General features: G+C 40.3%; 1 protein-coding gene across 4 annotated transcripts in view; it reads right to left on the bottom strand.

Moving 5' to 3' along the window:
- Positions 1–2457: 2457 nt before the first annotated feature.
- Positions 2458–15566, bottom strand: part of LOC121523972 (programmed cell death 6 interacting protein) — a 36489-nt gene continuing 23380 nt past the window's right edge. For 2 of the 4 annotated variants that reach the window (XM_041809089.1, XM_041809091.1), the window contains exons 10-18: positions 14068–14245; positions 11587–11698; positions 11293–11462; positions 10666–10914; positions 9050–9184; positions 8815–8909; positions 5629–5755; positions 5324–5523; positions 2458–3477 (exon numbers count right to left, since the gene is read on the bottom strand). In XM_041809089.1, the coding sequence (XP_041665023.1) occupies positions 3288–3477; positions 5324–5523; positions 5629–5755; positions 8815–8909; positions 9050–9184; positions 10666–10914; positions 11293–11462; positions 11587–11698; positions 14068–14245 (1456 nt within the window). In that variant the 3' untranslated portion in view covers positions 2458–3287. Of the gene's footprint in view, positions 3478–5323; positions 5527–5628; positions 5756–8814; positions 8910–9049; positions 9185–10665; positions 10915–11292; positions 11463–11586; positions 11699–14067; positions 14246–15566 lie in introns of all 4 variants that reach the window. The other 2 variants (XM_041809087.1, XM_041809090.1) reach the window with 1 other exon arrangement.

The raw sequence follows: 15566 nt of genomic DNA, 5'->3' as shown, positions 1-15566 counted from the left end.
TTATTTTACATTACATACTTTTATTCAGTTGACATAACTTTGTAGAAATCTGTTCCCACTCTGATATTAAAGAGGCTTTTTTGTATATTTTTGTCAAAAAAGCCAAATTTTATTGACCATGATTGATTTTTAAAATCAATAAAGTATTTTCATGGAAATTTTGGGAAATGTTTGTGTCCTTTGAGAGTTTCGTTACAAGTTTTTTTGCTGTGGAAGTTTTAAGTATTTTCATGGGGATTCTTCTTATATTTGGGGGATTTTTGGATATTTTTGGGGGGGTATTTCTGTTCAAATTTGGGAAATGTATTTGAAATTTTAGAGATTTTTATCTAAGTTTTAGGGAGGAATTTGCTTTGTATTTTTTTAGGTATTTTCAGGGAAATATATTTGTTGATTTGGGGAATTTGATTGTAGTTGGGAGAGTAGGATGTCCTTTGAAATTTCTTGATTTTGGGGAAAATTATGGGAATTTGTTTGGAGGTTTCATTTCATGGTATGGTGTGGGGATTTGCTTTGAAATTTTAGGGGGAATTGCTTTGAGATTTTGGGGATGTTTTTTTTATTTCAGGAATTAAATAGATTTTTTTTTTTGGGGGGGGGTGTATTTAATGGTTTAAACTTTATGAAAAAGTATCACTGAAACATTTAAGAAATATTATGATATATTTTATGAGAAATTTTAAAAATATGTTCACACATTTTCACAGAAATTTTAGGTAGCTTCTTTGAAATTTTAGAGAACTTGTGTTGCTATTGGACATATTTTTTGGTCAAAATTAATTCCCGTTCAAAGACAAGGCTGAGCTTTTAACCTATCAGGTCCTACTTGTCCCAAATAAGTGGGAGAAATTAGAAATGCATTCCAAACGGCTCAGGAGGTTAAGATTGCTACTCCATTACTTTCAAACAGCTACATTTTTCAACGTGCTTTTTAAATACTTTTAGATGGATGCAACTGCTATACAGAAATTTGACTATTTTTTTTGGCGAGCTACATAGCGTTTTTTGTGTCGCCCCTAGGGAACAGAGGAATGGCCATTTCGGTGCAACGATTCCCCTGGTTAGATATGATTATAAAACACAATATGTTTCCCTCAATCAAACATTTCTATAATTGTAGGACGATAACAGCCAAAAATATTCCCTTGTTTGAGCCCAATTTTGGACAAACACATGGTGAGGAGGAGAGAAGAGCGCAGAGAGAAAGGAGTGGGGGAGTGAGAACAGTGCGAGCACCAATATGGCTGAGCACCGAGTTTGGGAGCCATTAGGCAGAAGGTAATTAATACCTGTCACCGCAGTGCTCTGTTCTCTGCCTTTATTCTGTTTCAGACCAATTAAAATATGACACTCCTCCGGTGAAGAATGCCTTGTTAAAATTAAGCGCCTCAGACACGCAGACACCTTTGATAAACACATCCTGAGCTACAATTGGCTTTGGCAGCAACGGCATGCAGTACAGATAGATGGAGAGGGAGCGGGAGGAAGAAACATGGCAGTGTGTACTTGTTGTGTCACTTCCAGAAGGAGATGTGAGCTGTTAGATCTGATTAAACGAGTGCATCCTTCCTTGTGAGTTTCACTCTCAAACACACACGCACACTGGAGACTGACGTGATGTTATGAGACACTTATGAGCCAAGAGATACTGACCAGTGAAGACAAGTGGATGCCAACAATTTTGCAGCTTAGAAGGCAAGGACAGATGAATGGTAAGCAAAAACAGACAAGCCAGGGGAGAGGGAAAAAAAGGAAGAGAAAGAGCAGCTGAGGATATAAAAAGACAGGTGGCATTACAAAAAAAAAACTCAGCAGCAAAGGGAAATATGATGAAGAGATCGTGATAGGAAGGAAAACAAAGGATGGGAGAGTGCTAGGGGGAAAGTGAAGTGAAATATGGTGGGTTTTTCAAAGCTGATAGGAGCTCCAGAAGACAGATTAGACGAAGAGAAGAGAAGGCAAAATGGAGAGAGGTGGAGTGATGGATGCAGGCAGGGGACCAGCAGCTCTCTGCCAACATCTCCATGCATCCTTCCAGACATCACACTGCGCTGCCATCTGCCTCCCTGCCACATACAGAGGGAGGAGATATGTGAAATCATTAGCGTCTCCTGACACTGAATAAATATCTGCGGATGAAATCTGTCTGTGGAGAAATCACCTGCGGGGAAATATGATTGGATGAGATCACGACCTCACTGGAGCGTAATTTGCATGTCGTCTAAATGGGATCTGCCCCCGATGCTTCAGGAGGTCAAAAGGCGTCCGATTAGTTGGATGGGATGACTCGGGCCCTGATTGGTTAAAAGGAGCAACAATGGCGAGTGATCTGCTGCTTGGCAGTAGCTCCCTTTGAGAGCTGCAGGACTGCCCTCTTCTGGCTGCTGTACAAATCTTCAGTTTGATCAAAAAACACACAATGAAGACGTCCAGCAGTTAAAGACAAACAGATTCAGCTTGGCAGTTGTTTTTTTTTAATCACATTAGAGCTGAGGAATAAAAATAACACAAAGAGCATGAGAGTGCAGCACACAGAGTGTCTCGGTTAACCACGTATACAGAGTCTTATTTATACATATATTTATATCATTGTACCAGTTCTCCCACTTTTACAGCCTCTGATTGTAACACAGAAATATACCGACATTCCCTGGATGAGAGAAAAACAGAGATAGAAAGAGAGCCAAACTCTCAACAGTCTTCATCTACATTAGAAAACCTACAGGCCATTCGTTTTTAGAGGTTTATACATCAGCGAGGCAGCAGTATTCATTACAAAAATAGGAATATAGTTGATACAGAAGCACTAGGGGGTGACTGAGTGGGTGTGAGTAGTGAGAATGTGGCTGTGACCTCAACCATCCGCCCACCCGACACAAACACCCCGACCAGGAAACATCCTCGGATTCTGTGCGCCTCCATGAGTGTTGTACAGCAGTGCAGCACAGACAAAGAGTCAGTTATCAACAGAAACCAGTTAGGTTTTACATTAAACCAGCAGAAAAAAAACAACCCAACAACGAAGGAGGAGTTAGTGCATTGATGAACGTTCAGATAGTGTGAGAAAGTGCCATCAGAAAACAAGAAAACAAGATCCAGGAGAGAAAAGATGGAGAGAAGTGCAAAGCAGCTCCGACGTTACCCTACGCTTGGGTTTCTAAAGTTAGTGACAGAAAACCAAAAATGAGAGAGGAGGGGGCTGAAAGGAGCTGAAGTGTTATTGCTGGGGGGGATTTTTTATTTGGTGTTATCAGGTGAGGAAAGAGATGAGAGGATGGAGAGCAGAGTTATTGCTGAGGGTAGTACGGCTGCTGCTGTGGGGGCTGCTGGGGGTAGCCGGGGTAGCCTCCTGCCGGAGGGGCTCCTGGGTATCCTCCTTGTCCTGGAGTGGCCTGGTAGGGCATGTAGGGCATGTTGGGCATGTTGTACTGGCCGTAGGCAGCGTAGGGGTTGTAGCCCATGGGCATCTGGTAGTATCTGCATGAACAGGATGAGAGAGGTGCGTGTAAATTTGAAGCAAATGTTAAGTACGATAAGACTGACACCACTCTAAAGACCCTGCTCCAGGTAGAAACAGCAGGTTGTTTTAGACCACAGGAGTTTGGTTGCAGAGGTAGTCCTTCTTTTATTATCATAGATGTGAAAACAATCACTCTCACTGTCTTCAAGATTATCAGAGGGGCAGACTCACCTCATTTGATCTCATAAACCAGCTGATAAGAAAAAATAGAGACTGAATCCAAAATATGTCAGGTTTGTAGCGAGATGAAAATAAAAATAATTCCCGGGACTACACGCTGATGCAGTTTGGCAGCCGTTTAATTTTAAGTGGAACCTCTGACTCTGCTGCTTAACTTGTGAAAATGGTTTTGCTTTGTGTGCGTACTTCACTGTTACCCGGTGCTTTCTCTGCTCTTTTTCAGCTGTCGAGTATTTGGCTGATCTCCTTTCAGCGTTCATTTTGTCAGCTTTTCAGATTTACTCTTAGCTTTTACTTTTAGTCATTTTCAACCCTTATAATTTTATTCTAACATGTCACGCCAGATAGACTGCTTCGTATATCCACTGCATGAATACATTTCACATTCATCTTGGAAATCTCCCATAGAAAGCGTTTCAGAGGGGCAGAACTTTTCAAAAACATTCTCAGAAAGTGATTTGAGGAACGTTCTGTCCGTCACATTCACAACAGGCCAATCAGAGCCACAAGACAAATGACGTTGTGTGCATGCACTTCTCTTAAGCTATAAGGCTACCACTGCTGCAGATTGTTAAAGGCAGAGCTTCTCAGAGATTAAAGTTCATGTCGAGGGCGGGCGGGAGACTTCTAATAAAGGCCTTCGGTGTGGCTTTCTGCTCTGATTAAACTTCCACTTTCCTACAACTGACTGCAAACAGTCTCTGAATACTGCAGCAAACAAAGTTATACTGTGCTGTTTTCATTCAGTTTAAGAGCATTCAAATTAATAAACAATACGTTTGTCGATGGGTTAGCATTGCTGTCTCACAACAAGAAGGTCCCTGGTTTGCTTCCCAGTCAGTGACTTTCTGTGCTGAGTCTCCCTGTGCATGCATGGGTTCTCTCTGGGTACTCCGGCTTTCTCCCACCACCAACAGCATAGTTGTTAGGGTTAATCGGTGACTCTTAATTGGTCATAGGTGTGAATGTGAGCGTGCCTGGTTGTCTGTCTCTATATGTCAGCCCTGCGACTGACTGGCAGGGCCACATTTAACTTTCCCCCGTCTGTCCCCGTGACCTGGCAAAACACGAGTGATTTAAGTGGCATGTCCATGACTGATCTCTGCACAAGTGGAAAGGCGAGGCAAAAGCTGGATGATGGAACAAGCTAGTTGAAAATGTCAAGATATGCGTGCAAATTTAACCAGAACAAGAGGGCAGTTTCAGTGTGTGAGCATGAGTCACCTGAATATTGTCATGTGGAGGTTAGATTTTAAGACAGAGCACTGTGGCAAGAATGATGTGACTCAACATTTCAGCTGCCTACAGCACAAGGCGCAGCTCTGAAACCCCTCCCTCCCACCCTCCAATATTTCCAGCCTGAATGTTGGCAGATATGCGAGCATGATATCTGACTCCTCTTTCTTTATATAAACCTAAACATATTCATCAGTCTTTAATTTTAAAGACAGAACTGCTCATTATCTGAGCACAGAGACAAAACAACTAAAGGGTTAACTGATCTAGATTGGTGACTGATGAACTATGAAAACAAAGTCCTTAGACGGAGGATGAGATGATATGCAATGTGTGATGACATCAGCACAGTAAGAGCTAAGAAACCAGGATGTTGTGATGACTTACCCTGGGTAGCCCTGATAGGTGGGGTAAGGTGGTCCCTGCGCCTGAGTTGGTGGAGCCATAGGTGGTGGGTTTCCTGCGGGAGTCCCTGCGGGCGGTGTGTTGGTGGGAGTGGTGGTGGACGCTGCCTGAGGCGTGAAAGTAGGTGGAGGAGGCCTGGCAGGGGGGTTGGGCTTGGCCGGGGGCTGCTGTGGGGTGGTAGGCTGCTGGGGTGAAGTGAGAGAAAGTAGAGATATCAATACATGACCATGAGCTTCATCTATTCTTCTCTGGTGTTTTTTTGTGTAGTGATGTGGTTGGATACTTACAAAGACAGTCCTGGGTGCAGGGGTCGGGCCGGTGGCAGCGGCAGCGGGGGCAGCTGGGGTGCTCTGATAGGCGGGGACATTGAAGGATGGAGCGCTGGGCTCTCGGGCGATGCTCTGCTGCAGCTCCCTGAAACAGAAAATGAAAATATGATTATGAACCCACTGCCTAAATAGTCGGGACACTGTTTAAAATAAAAATAGAGACAAAATTTGATGATTTTTGAAAAACTGAAACCCTGGATTAGATTGGTAATAGCACAAAGATGGTACATAAATGTTGAAACATGCTCATTTTGAATTTAAAGCCAGGAATACCTTTAAAAAAAAAGCTGTTAAAGGGGCAGCCAAAGAGTGGGAAAGTTGTTAGATGCTAAAAGACAACACATGGACAAAGGAGGATCCAGACTGTTGAGCAACTGAAATCCTTCATCAAGCAAGAATGGGAATTTTTCCACTTTCTAAACTTTAGTAACTGCCTCCAGTTCCCTGGTAATTTCTGTTCCAAGGAGGAACAGACACTGAAGGACCACATCAGTCTTACTCATACTGCCAGAAGGCCAAACTGTACGATACTCTGATTTTAAGATTTTTTTTTCACATAATTCAACAAGAAGAATAACACATACCTTCATCAAACTTTAATAAACCATTATTTATGTTTTTGAACTTAAATAGGAGTGCTTGCTTTAATGAGAATCAGAAGAGACAGCCCGTTATAAACAGAGGTACTGTTTAAAACGTGCCATTCAGCTGTGCAGAGGAAATATGACAAACCTCCATCGCCACCTCAATACAACAGTTAATAAGTTCATCAACAACAAAACCACAGATGTTGTGAAGAATCCAGTCATTATTCACTGAAATTATCACAACAAACCTCAAAGTCTCATTTAGGTCATTATGAATGGCCAAAGATTGTTTTGTGGATCCCAGTCTTTCTTTACCCACAAGGTTTGTTTAGTTTCCTTTTTTATTATACTCAATTTTCCCCCTCATTTACTAAAAATGTGTGTGAAATAAAATAAAAATCCGTTTTCAATCCTGAATCCACGGTTTACGAATCTGTAAGCAAGGTTTCCTAAACCATGCTGATGGTTACAAACTGCATGCACATTTTTATTAACTGTGTGTACGCACTTGCAACTTAAAACCATGTTTGCACTCGTTGACATCCGTGTGGACAGATCGCAAATCTCCAGACACAGATTATCAGCTAGTTATAGGTAGGGATGGGGATCGTTAAATTTTACTGATACTCCTTATTGATCCGAGTCCTTATCGATAACACTATCGATACTTTTTTATAGTTTGGTGGAAAAACAAAATGGAGACAAATATTTACACTCGAGTGGTCTTAGCTGAGTAGTGCTTGAGTTAAGAAGCTATGATTCAGTCTATAACATCTATTGTATAACCCTCAAATATAAACATATATTCACACTGTATTTATAAAGGTTTCTCATCAAAAACAAAATTTTCCCATTTTTATGTGACATTTGAACACATCATTACATAAAGAATACAGTCGTCTAATTTACTGAGGTTACCTGAACATATCATATTTTCCATCTTTCAGCACGTTTAGTTCGCTAATTAACTTCAATTTTGCCAATTTCACCCCGGATTTCAACACTGGATTAATATTAACAAACAGGTCTTGCTACAAAGTTTTGGAACACTTTCCAGCATTTATCGGAGCAGCTGAAAAAGAAAACTGTTCTGAAGCAGCTGAAGAGAGTGATATGAGAGCCTGTTACTCCCAGCACAGGTGGATATGATTGCAAGCGACTCGCAAGCAGCCTCTTTTTTCCTCAGGCCGACAGTAAAGGTACAACATTAAATTGATGCACAATATTGATGTGCTTTTAGTTTATGTTCCCCTTGAAAGAAATGATGCATGTTTTTACACCAATCTTATGTTAAAATGACATTACGTTACAGAGCCTGTGAGACTTGATAGCAGTATCGATAAGCGTTATTGATTTTTGGGTATTTCAAAAACACAGAACCAGGTCCTTATGGACCTTGGTTTTGATCCCTAGCTATAAGGAGCAAAGCAATGTTTGGGCCTCATAAAGTAAGGTACCTAATAAGGCCAGCATGCACACTCCAAACACATTTGTTTATTTATTACAAGTTATATTGTTATTGTCATTCTGAGCAATGTGATGGCACATTAATATCTATACATTATTATCTTCCTCCTATCATACAGACCTGGGTGCAGAACCAATCAAATCTGTTATTTCCACTGAGCGGTCCGGTTCAGTTTGGTAGAGAACGATACACGTTTATTTGTGTTTCCATTATCAAAAGTTGGAAAGGATCCCTAATAACTGACCCATACTGTCATACTTTTTCGGCACCCTTCCATTGCAGTGCCAAGCTTACTTATCTGACCAATCAAAAGGGTAGGGTTGGGTATTGTTTGGGTTTTTCTGATACCAGTGCTAAATCAATACCTTTTTTATGGTGCTGGTGCCTAAACAGTGCCTGAATCAATATTTTTGAGAGGAAAAAGTGAGTTGAAAGTCAGTGGGAGACTCTGTGTGGGTATCGTTGATGATTCACAGAAATATCTTTATAAGAAGCCAGTTCAATATGGCATAACATAAGGAAACCAGTAAAACTTAACACATAAATCACACTAACCCCATAACAATTATCTAGCCATTCATTTGGGATGGCGGGTTATCAAAACCAAGTATCGATATCTGTGTTGCACTTCATACTGGTAGGTATCAGATGTGTATCAGATTTTGGTACCAGATCTGGATACTCATTCCTACAAAGAGTATACCTACACACACGATAGAGGGTTAACATTGATGTAACTTTCAGCTTACTATATGACTGCTCAGCCAGGCTGCAAAACATGGCTGTCTACTCTATGAGCAGCGGGTTACAACTGGAGAAAAACAGACTAATATCTACTAAAATTAAGGGTATTTGGACTCAACAGAGATCCATACCATTTCCTGGGCTGCTATCCTAACGTTTAAGAAAATTAGTAATATTTCTTCTTTTAAAAGTTGAAAAGTTGTGTCCCTCCACATCATTACATCTGTATAGTCTAGATTTTAAATTGGGCTGCTGTTATCACCACTCTGATGTAGAAAAACCTGATAGACATTAAAATCCCACACTATTAACCAGGTGAAGAGATAAAAATAGGATAGTACGTACTTTAATAGTTCATCCCGTTCTGTCTTTCGAGCAAAAACGATGTCGCTGCATTTGTTCTGGAACTTCAGCAGGATTTCTGTCAGGTCGTTGTAAAACTGAGGAGGGAAGAAGAAAAACAGGACCAAAATAAATCTGCTGGCTTCAGACACAAAGAACAAAACAAGTGAAAGCAGAAAGTTTCAGACATAAAAGCTGAGCAGTCCTCCAGGTGGGAGCAGGTGTGCTGAGTGAGTACCTTGGTGCCTTCACGCAGGTTGTTGCTGATCTCCACGTAGCTGTCGTGAGCCGAGGCCAGCTTCTTCAGGACCTCCTCTCTCTGGTTGGCCTCTGTGTTGGACTGCTTCAGACAACTGAACTCCTGGTGAGCCGTCTGGAACGAGACCACAGACTGAGGAGTTTAACGTCTGACTTCTCTTAGAATACAGGTGTTTATACCTGTCCAGTAACATGGATAGGATGTGGAATCAATAGGTGGCACTCTGCTTTTCTGCTCATAATTCTATCGTCTTTGTGATTTTTCTTACCCTGTTTAAAAAATAGCATCTGTGACTTCAGGAAACATTTTTATTAATCAATTCAAAATAAACACCCTCTCCGATCACAGAGCAAGATGTGACGATTATTTAGGTTGTAACTTAAAAATTGAGGAATCTTATAAGAATAAAGAAAAATTAAAAAAGAGCTATTTTACACAATTCTGGCCAATTATCAGGGCCAATATTAGGTATATGGCAGATAATTCACAATACATGAACAAAAGTATTGGCCAGACCTGTTAATTACTGAATACAGGTGTTTCAATCAGACCCACAGGTGTATAAAATCATCACCTAGCCATGCAGTCTCCATTTCAAACATTTGTGAAACTACATGGGTTGTTCTGAAGATTTCAGTGAATTCAAGTGTGGTACTGTGATGAATGCCACCTTTGAAATAAGACGGTTGATGACATTTCATCCCTGCTGGATATTCAAAAGTCAACTGTAAGTGATATTACTAGAAAGTGGAAGTGTTTAGAATGATGCATAAACTAGAATGGCCGTCTGAGGCGGCAGACCCACGCATAAGCAGTGCCACCGAGGAACTCACGCTCCCATTGATTACTATGGTGTTCAAAATTTCGAAGTCAGAGAAAAACCGAACGGGTGTGCGGATCATCACCAAAATCTAATTGATTCTTCCCTGTCACTATCCCAATATTCCCTGAAAGTTTGGTGAAGATCCGACTTTCCGTTCTTGAGTTATCTTGTACACATACAAACAAAGAAACAAAGAAACAAACAAACAAAGATACGAAACATAACCCCCTGCCGATTTCATCGGCGTGGGTAACAAACTAAACAGAATGGGATCTGATTTTTGTCCGTATATTATACAAGACTCTGAGCTATCTCCTATCTGCTTCAATCGCCTGGTAAGAGACAATGTAACATTTATTTGCTGATATGATGAATTAAACTCAACATATTTGCGTGTCAATTAATCCAGTCCATAAAATATCAGTTAGTTCAACATTTATGGTCTCCCTGAAAAAACCTCATACTGTTTAGCAATGTGAATATAGCTTTAAAAAAGCTTGTCCTCCTGCTGGATGGCCTACAGCTACAGTGCTCTCCTCCTCTGCTCTGTGCTTTGGGTGGGTAAATTCATAGCTAAAATAAAAAAGATTCAGATTTTATTTGTAGTGCAGAAGACCTCACAGCAGATCTTTGATGCTGAGGTTAGGGGGGGGTGAGAGGATTTCTGAGCACTCCTGTTGATGCGGACTATATTTATAGGGTTTATGGGGCCAACAGCTCAGCCACCGTGCTGCTAAATCTTGTATTTTATTCTGCTTGTTTGTTTGTATACCTGAACTTGTCCCAGCAGCTCCTCCTGCAAGCGGAGGCTGGCCTGCACTCTCTGGTTGTAGCAACTGTACAGCTGGTCGAGCTGTGACACAGACAGCTGCTCCTCGTTGATGGCTCCGTCTTGAGCAAGCGCGGTCAGGAAGGTGGCGGACATGTCAAAGGTCACCGCCTTGATCTCTCCCTCCATGGTCTCCCTCTCCTTCTTTATCTCGTCCAGCTGGGCGAGCTGAGAGCGCAGCACGTTCACGACCTGTGAGCAAACAGAAGAGTAAAGTTCCAGTTCTTTATTTGACATCAGTCCCTGACCTCTTGCCCTTTTCCTGACTGCAGTATACTGCTGTTTTTTACTTTAGCATGAGCACAATGTAGCTTCTTTCTCTTTCTCTCAGTTCTGCTTGCTTTGTTATTTAAGTTCCCCAGCGGCACACAACGCACAGTCAGCAAACACAATGAAAAATGGAGCCGATATGGGGAGGAGGGACAGGCCCATAAAGCACCCAGTGTCCACCGGGGGTTTCTGTTGATGGTTTTATGGCACACTTAATGCATTTAGAAGACACTAAACAGCTTTAAAAGGAGTGATAACATTTAATATTTAAAAGATAAGATCTAAAGGAGACAGACGGACCTCGCTGCCCTGCAGGGTCTTGGTGGGGTTGGCAGAGGGGATGGCGGCGTTGAGCTCATTCTCTGGTTTACACAGCAGGGCGATCATGTCACAGTGGGTGTTATAGCGGTCCTTCACAACCTGGTCAGCCTGTATGGCTTTGTCCAGGACATTGCGGAAGTTAGCTCCCTCTGTGGGAGAGAAGGTAGGGGATGAGGATGGAGAGGATGTCACTGTGAGCAGTGGATAATACTGAGAGAAACAAACATTATAGGGAAAAGAAAAAATCAGGACGTGTTTTAAATATGTGCATACCGGCACGGAGAGGCTTGTAGAGGTCTCCAGAGGGGGTTCTGTTCCAGCGCTGGTTGAACTTGGTTCTCAGCTCGTTGTCTGTCGTCTCTTCATCGTCCAGCATCTTCAGGGACTGAAAAAGTACAAAACATGATCATTAGATCCTGACACGATCACATCTTCATCATCAGTAAGTCGTTATTGCTGTATGTAAGAATAATCAAGCCATATCACACAAGAGGGAGTGATGATGTTCTTCATATCATTTACTGTGATTCAGTCAAAGGCACATGACCACAGGGTTAGAGCTGCAGTGATGATACTCAGTCCAACATCTTTACCGTAGATGTGATATTGATTTGATTTGGGTACAATGCTCCTTAAGAATTCAGACATCACTAATAGATGCCATATTCCCTCTTTAGTGCAGTACATAAGGAACACAGTGTGATTTTGGACACAGTGCAGGAGGCCTGAGGACACCATTTGGAAAGTTCTGCTTCACATGAGCACTCTTTAAAGACTCCTGTCCAATCAGAGTACTCAGCTGGGAGTTCATGTTAAATAATCTAATCTAGATAACAATAAAGGATTCAGGAAATGCATTTATTTATCCAACTAAAGTTATGTACATTTTCATATAGGGCAAAAAATGCATTTACTTTCATAACTTATTTCATAACTTGATGAAAACTGAATAAATACCTTTTTGTGGTTTAAAAAATAAAATCAATCATGTTTTTATTTTCCCTTCGGATTTCTTGAACTCAACTTATTTGTTTAAAATTTTAACGCTTCTAGAACAATGTTTCCCAACCATTTTTTCTTGGAGTCCCCAAGAGAAAAGAAAAAGTGACACAGTGCTATCAAAAATCAACATAGATTTTAATTTTTTACTGATACAACACCTAAAAAAGGCCTGTGCATTCTTTTTTAATCAAAAGACCTTTGTATAAACTACTTAATAACTGCTTTAACATGGTTATAGTCAATATTTGCTAATCTAGTTTCAGCAGCCCCAGAGTGGACAAATTGTGCCATATTCCTTCTATCTGTGGATGATGGATTTAACTGAACTCTGGGGGGTGTTCAGTGTCTTGGAAATGTGACTGACTTATACTTTTCAGTAACCTTTTCTCGGAGTTGCTTAGTTTGTTCTTTTGTCTTCATAGTGTAATGGTAGCCAGGGATACTGCTCAACCAGTGACTGGACCTTCCAGACACAGGTGACTTTATACTACAATCACTGAGACACACTCACTGCACTCAGGTGATCCCCATTTCACAAACTGTGAGACTACTAGTACTAATTGGCTTGACCTCTGTTGAATTAGATCAGTCACTTTAAAATGAGTGAATATTTATGCAGTCATGTATTTCACATTACATATTTTTATTTAATAGAAATTACTTTGTAGAGATCTGTTTTCACTTTGACTTCAAAGAGTTTTTTTCCTCAAAAAAAGTGCCAAATTATATTGATTATGAATGATTTATGAAATTATTAAAAGGGTAATACATCCAAGAGGGTGAGTACTTTTTATAGGCACTGTATTTGCCTTTTCATATTGTATTTAAGTCCTGAGGTTGTTTCAAATGTGCCATATAAATAAACTTTGACTGGACTTGAATCTGTGATTTCTGTTGAAAGATCTCATTCTGCTTACTTAAATCATCAAGAATCCCTGTCTTTAAAAATGTAGAAATCCTCCTCAGTGTGCTGTAAATGACCTGGTCTGACACTCTGACCAGCCATCACAGTTTCAGACGTTAAAATAACCTTCTAGAAATAATCTCGTAGCTCATAATCTTGTTTGTTCTAGTGGGTTCTACAGAGACATTGGTATTTGTTTAAATCTGTTTCATAATCAGCCTAAAACTGAGCTGTAAGAACTTCTTTCAAGTTTAAAAAATAAAATAAAAAGAAATCTTACTAAATCAGAAAAAAAGAAAGCTGCTAGATAAGATTCTGGCCAGCAGAAGTGTACTTTTAGTTTTTTAATTTTCATGTTCAGTTAAGTCTCTCTGGCTCTTCTAAACACGAGTGACTACTTTTTGGGGGGGAATTGGGACATTTTGGTGTGTACTTTTCAACTCTGCCAACAAATTTGGAAGCAGTTTAGCGTTTTATGTTTTATGCTTTCATTGCCGTCTGTTTGTGAGTGAGATGTGTTAAAAAAGAAGAGAGTTGGATGAGGCTAGTGGACAGACAGTCCTTGGCCCAAAGATCAGTGGATTACTTTGTTAGTGAAGATCCTGATTTGGGATTCCCGCCATTAGGGACGATTATGGGTTTTTTAGTATTCGTGTGTTCTTCTAGAGCCCAGTGTTCAGGACAGCCAAGTCAGCTGCTGCACATTCATATGCTTCTTTGTCAAGAAAGCAAAGCCATATGAGAAACAAGCTGCTAAAGCAGTGAAGAGTGCCTCTCCCTGTCTGTTAATTCAGTGTGAGAAAAGGAGAGGTTAAATGACTGTTAAAGAGGAGGAACATGTGTCTAACCTCGTCCAGGATCTCTCTGTTGCGGGTCAGGAGCTCAGGCAGGTCTTTGATTAGCTGCTCGATGCTCTGCAGGCCTCCCTGCTGAACAATGGATCGCGCCTTCTCAGCGATGGATTGTGGGATAGAGTCTCCAGACAGATCCTCAAGAGCGGCAGGCAGGTTCAGGGATGCCAAAACCCTGATGACGGTTACACATCAGAATCAAGCTACTTTTAAGATTAACAGTTTGGTGCATCTTCGTTCCAAATGTGTGATTTTAATATAGAAGCAAGAAAAAGCTATACAGTCATTTCAATTTCAAGTATTTTGCACTGTTCACTAAAGGGTGAAACACTCAAACTGTTGAGCACCTATTAACATCCTGAAAAGTGTGCTACAAGTGCTTGACTACTATTACAGGCACTACACAAAAACACAAGTGCATTTATCGACAGTTTAATGGTGCCTGGAGCACTATCATGCTATGAATTTTTAATAAACCATCCAGGCATGGATTCACAAGCACTCATACATGTTCATGGGAAGACAATCGAGCTGAGTGCTGACAGGAACATGTGGTCACACAGACTAATGCCAAACTTTCAATACTGCTCAATACAACATGGTTTTAAAGGACACAGTAAATAACAAAAAAGTGGCTTAAGCCAGAAGCTCCAACTACAGAAGAGTGATACAATGTAATTTATGAAATATATGTAATAGAACACATCACCTTTTTATTACAGCTTCAGAAGAACAACTTTTTTTGTTTAAACCCATATTTATTTTACAGACACCTGTATGAAAAGTTTTTTACCCTGTATTATAAGATAAGAGACACCCCATGTTCTTATGTTACAAATTCTAATTTTGTGGGCTTTTTCCCCTCTTCTTCTGGTATATATTTTTCTTTTTTTCTCTCATTCCTTTTGTTTCATGTATCTCATGTTATTAAGATATGATTGGACATTATGTTAAAAACTTAAAGGAGGGATCATGCTGGAAGTCATTTTGCTAGTCATTGTATTATTGTCTACTATGTGTGATTCCAAATAAAATAAAATTAAAAAATGACACCGTAGTCTTTATTTGAATGATCGATAGAATTGAATGGTACCAAAGCTTTAAAAAAAGTCAGATATTCTGTTAGTTTTATAAGCAAATGCTGCTGTTATTAAATGTGAGTGTCTAACTTGTCTTAATTCAAGAGGCTATTTGATTAATCGAGTTTTTTATTGATTTTAATGGCTGGTACTTTGTTTTGTGACTTTGTTTTTTAATCATGGTTTAGTAGGTTTTAAAGCAACAATATTGGGAATTATTACTCTGAAATGTCTATCTAAATGAAAAATACAACAGCACCGTTAATGTTGCTCAGGTTCCCATTTCTCTGCATCTCTTGGCTAAGATGTTTCTACACCTTCATTGGAGTCCACCTATGGTAAATTAAACTGATTGGACATGATTTGGAAAGGTATACACCTCTCTATAGAAGGCCTCACAGCTGACAATGCAGAGAT

The sequence above is a fragment of the Cheilinus undulatus genome, linkage group 16 (genome assembly GCF_018320785.1).
Source record: "Cheilinus undulatus linkage group 16, ASM1832078v1, whole genome shotgun sequence".
In the NCBI taxonomy this organism is placed as follows: domain Eukaryota; kingdom Metazoa; phylum Chordata; class Actinopteri; order Labriformes; family Labridae; genus Cheilinus; species Cheilinus undulatus.
Note: the sequence above shows the minus strand (reverse complement) of the source record. Positions and strands in the feature narration are given on the sequence as shown.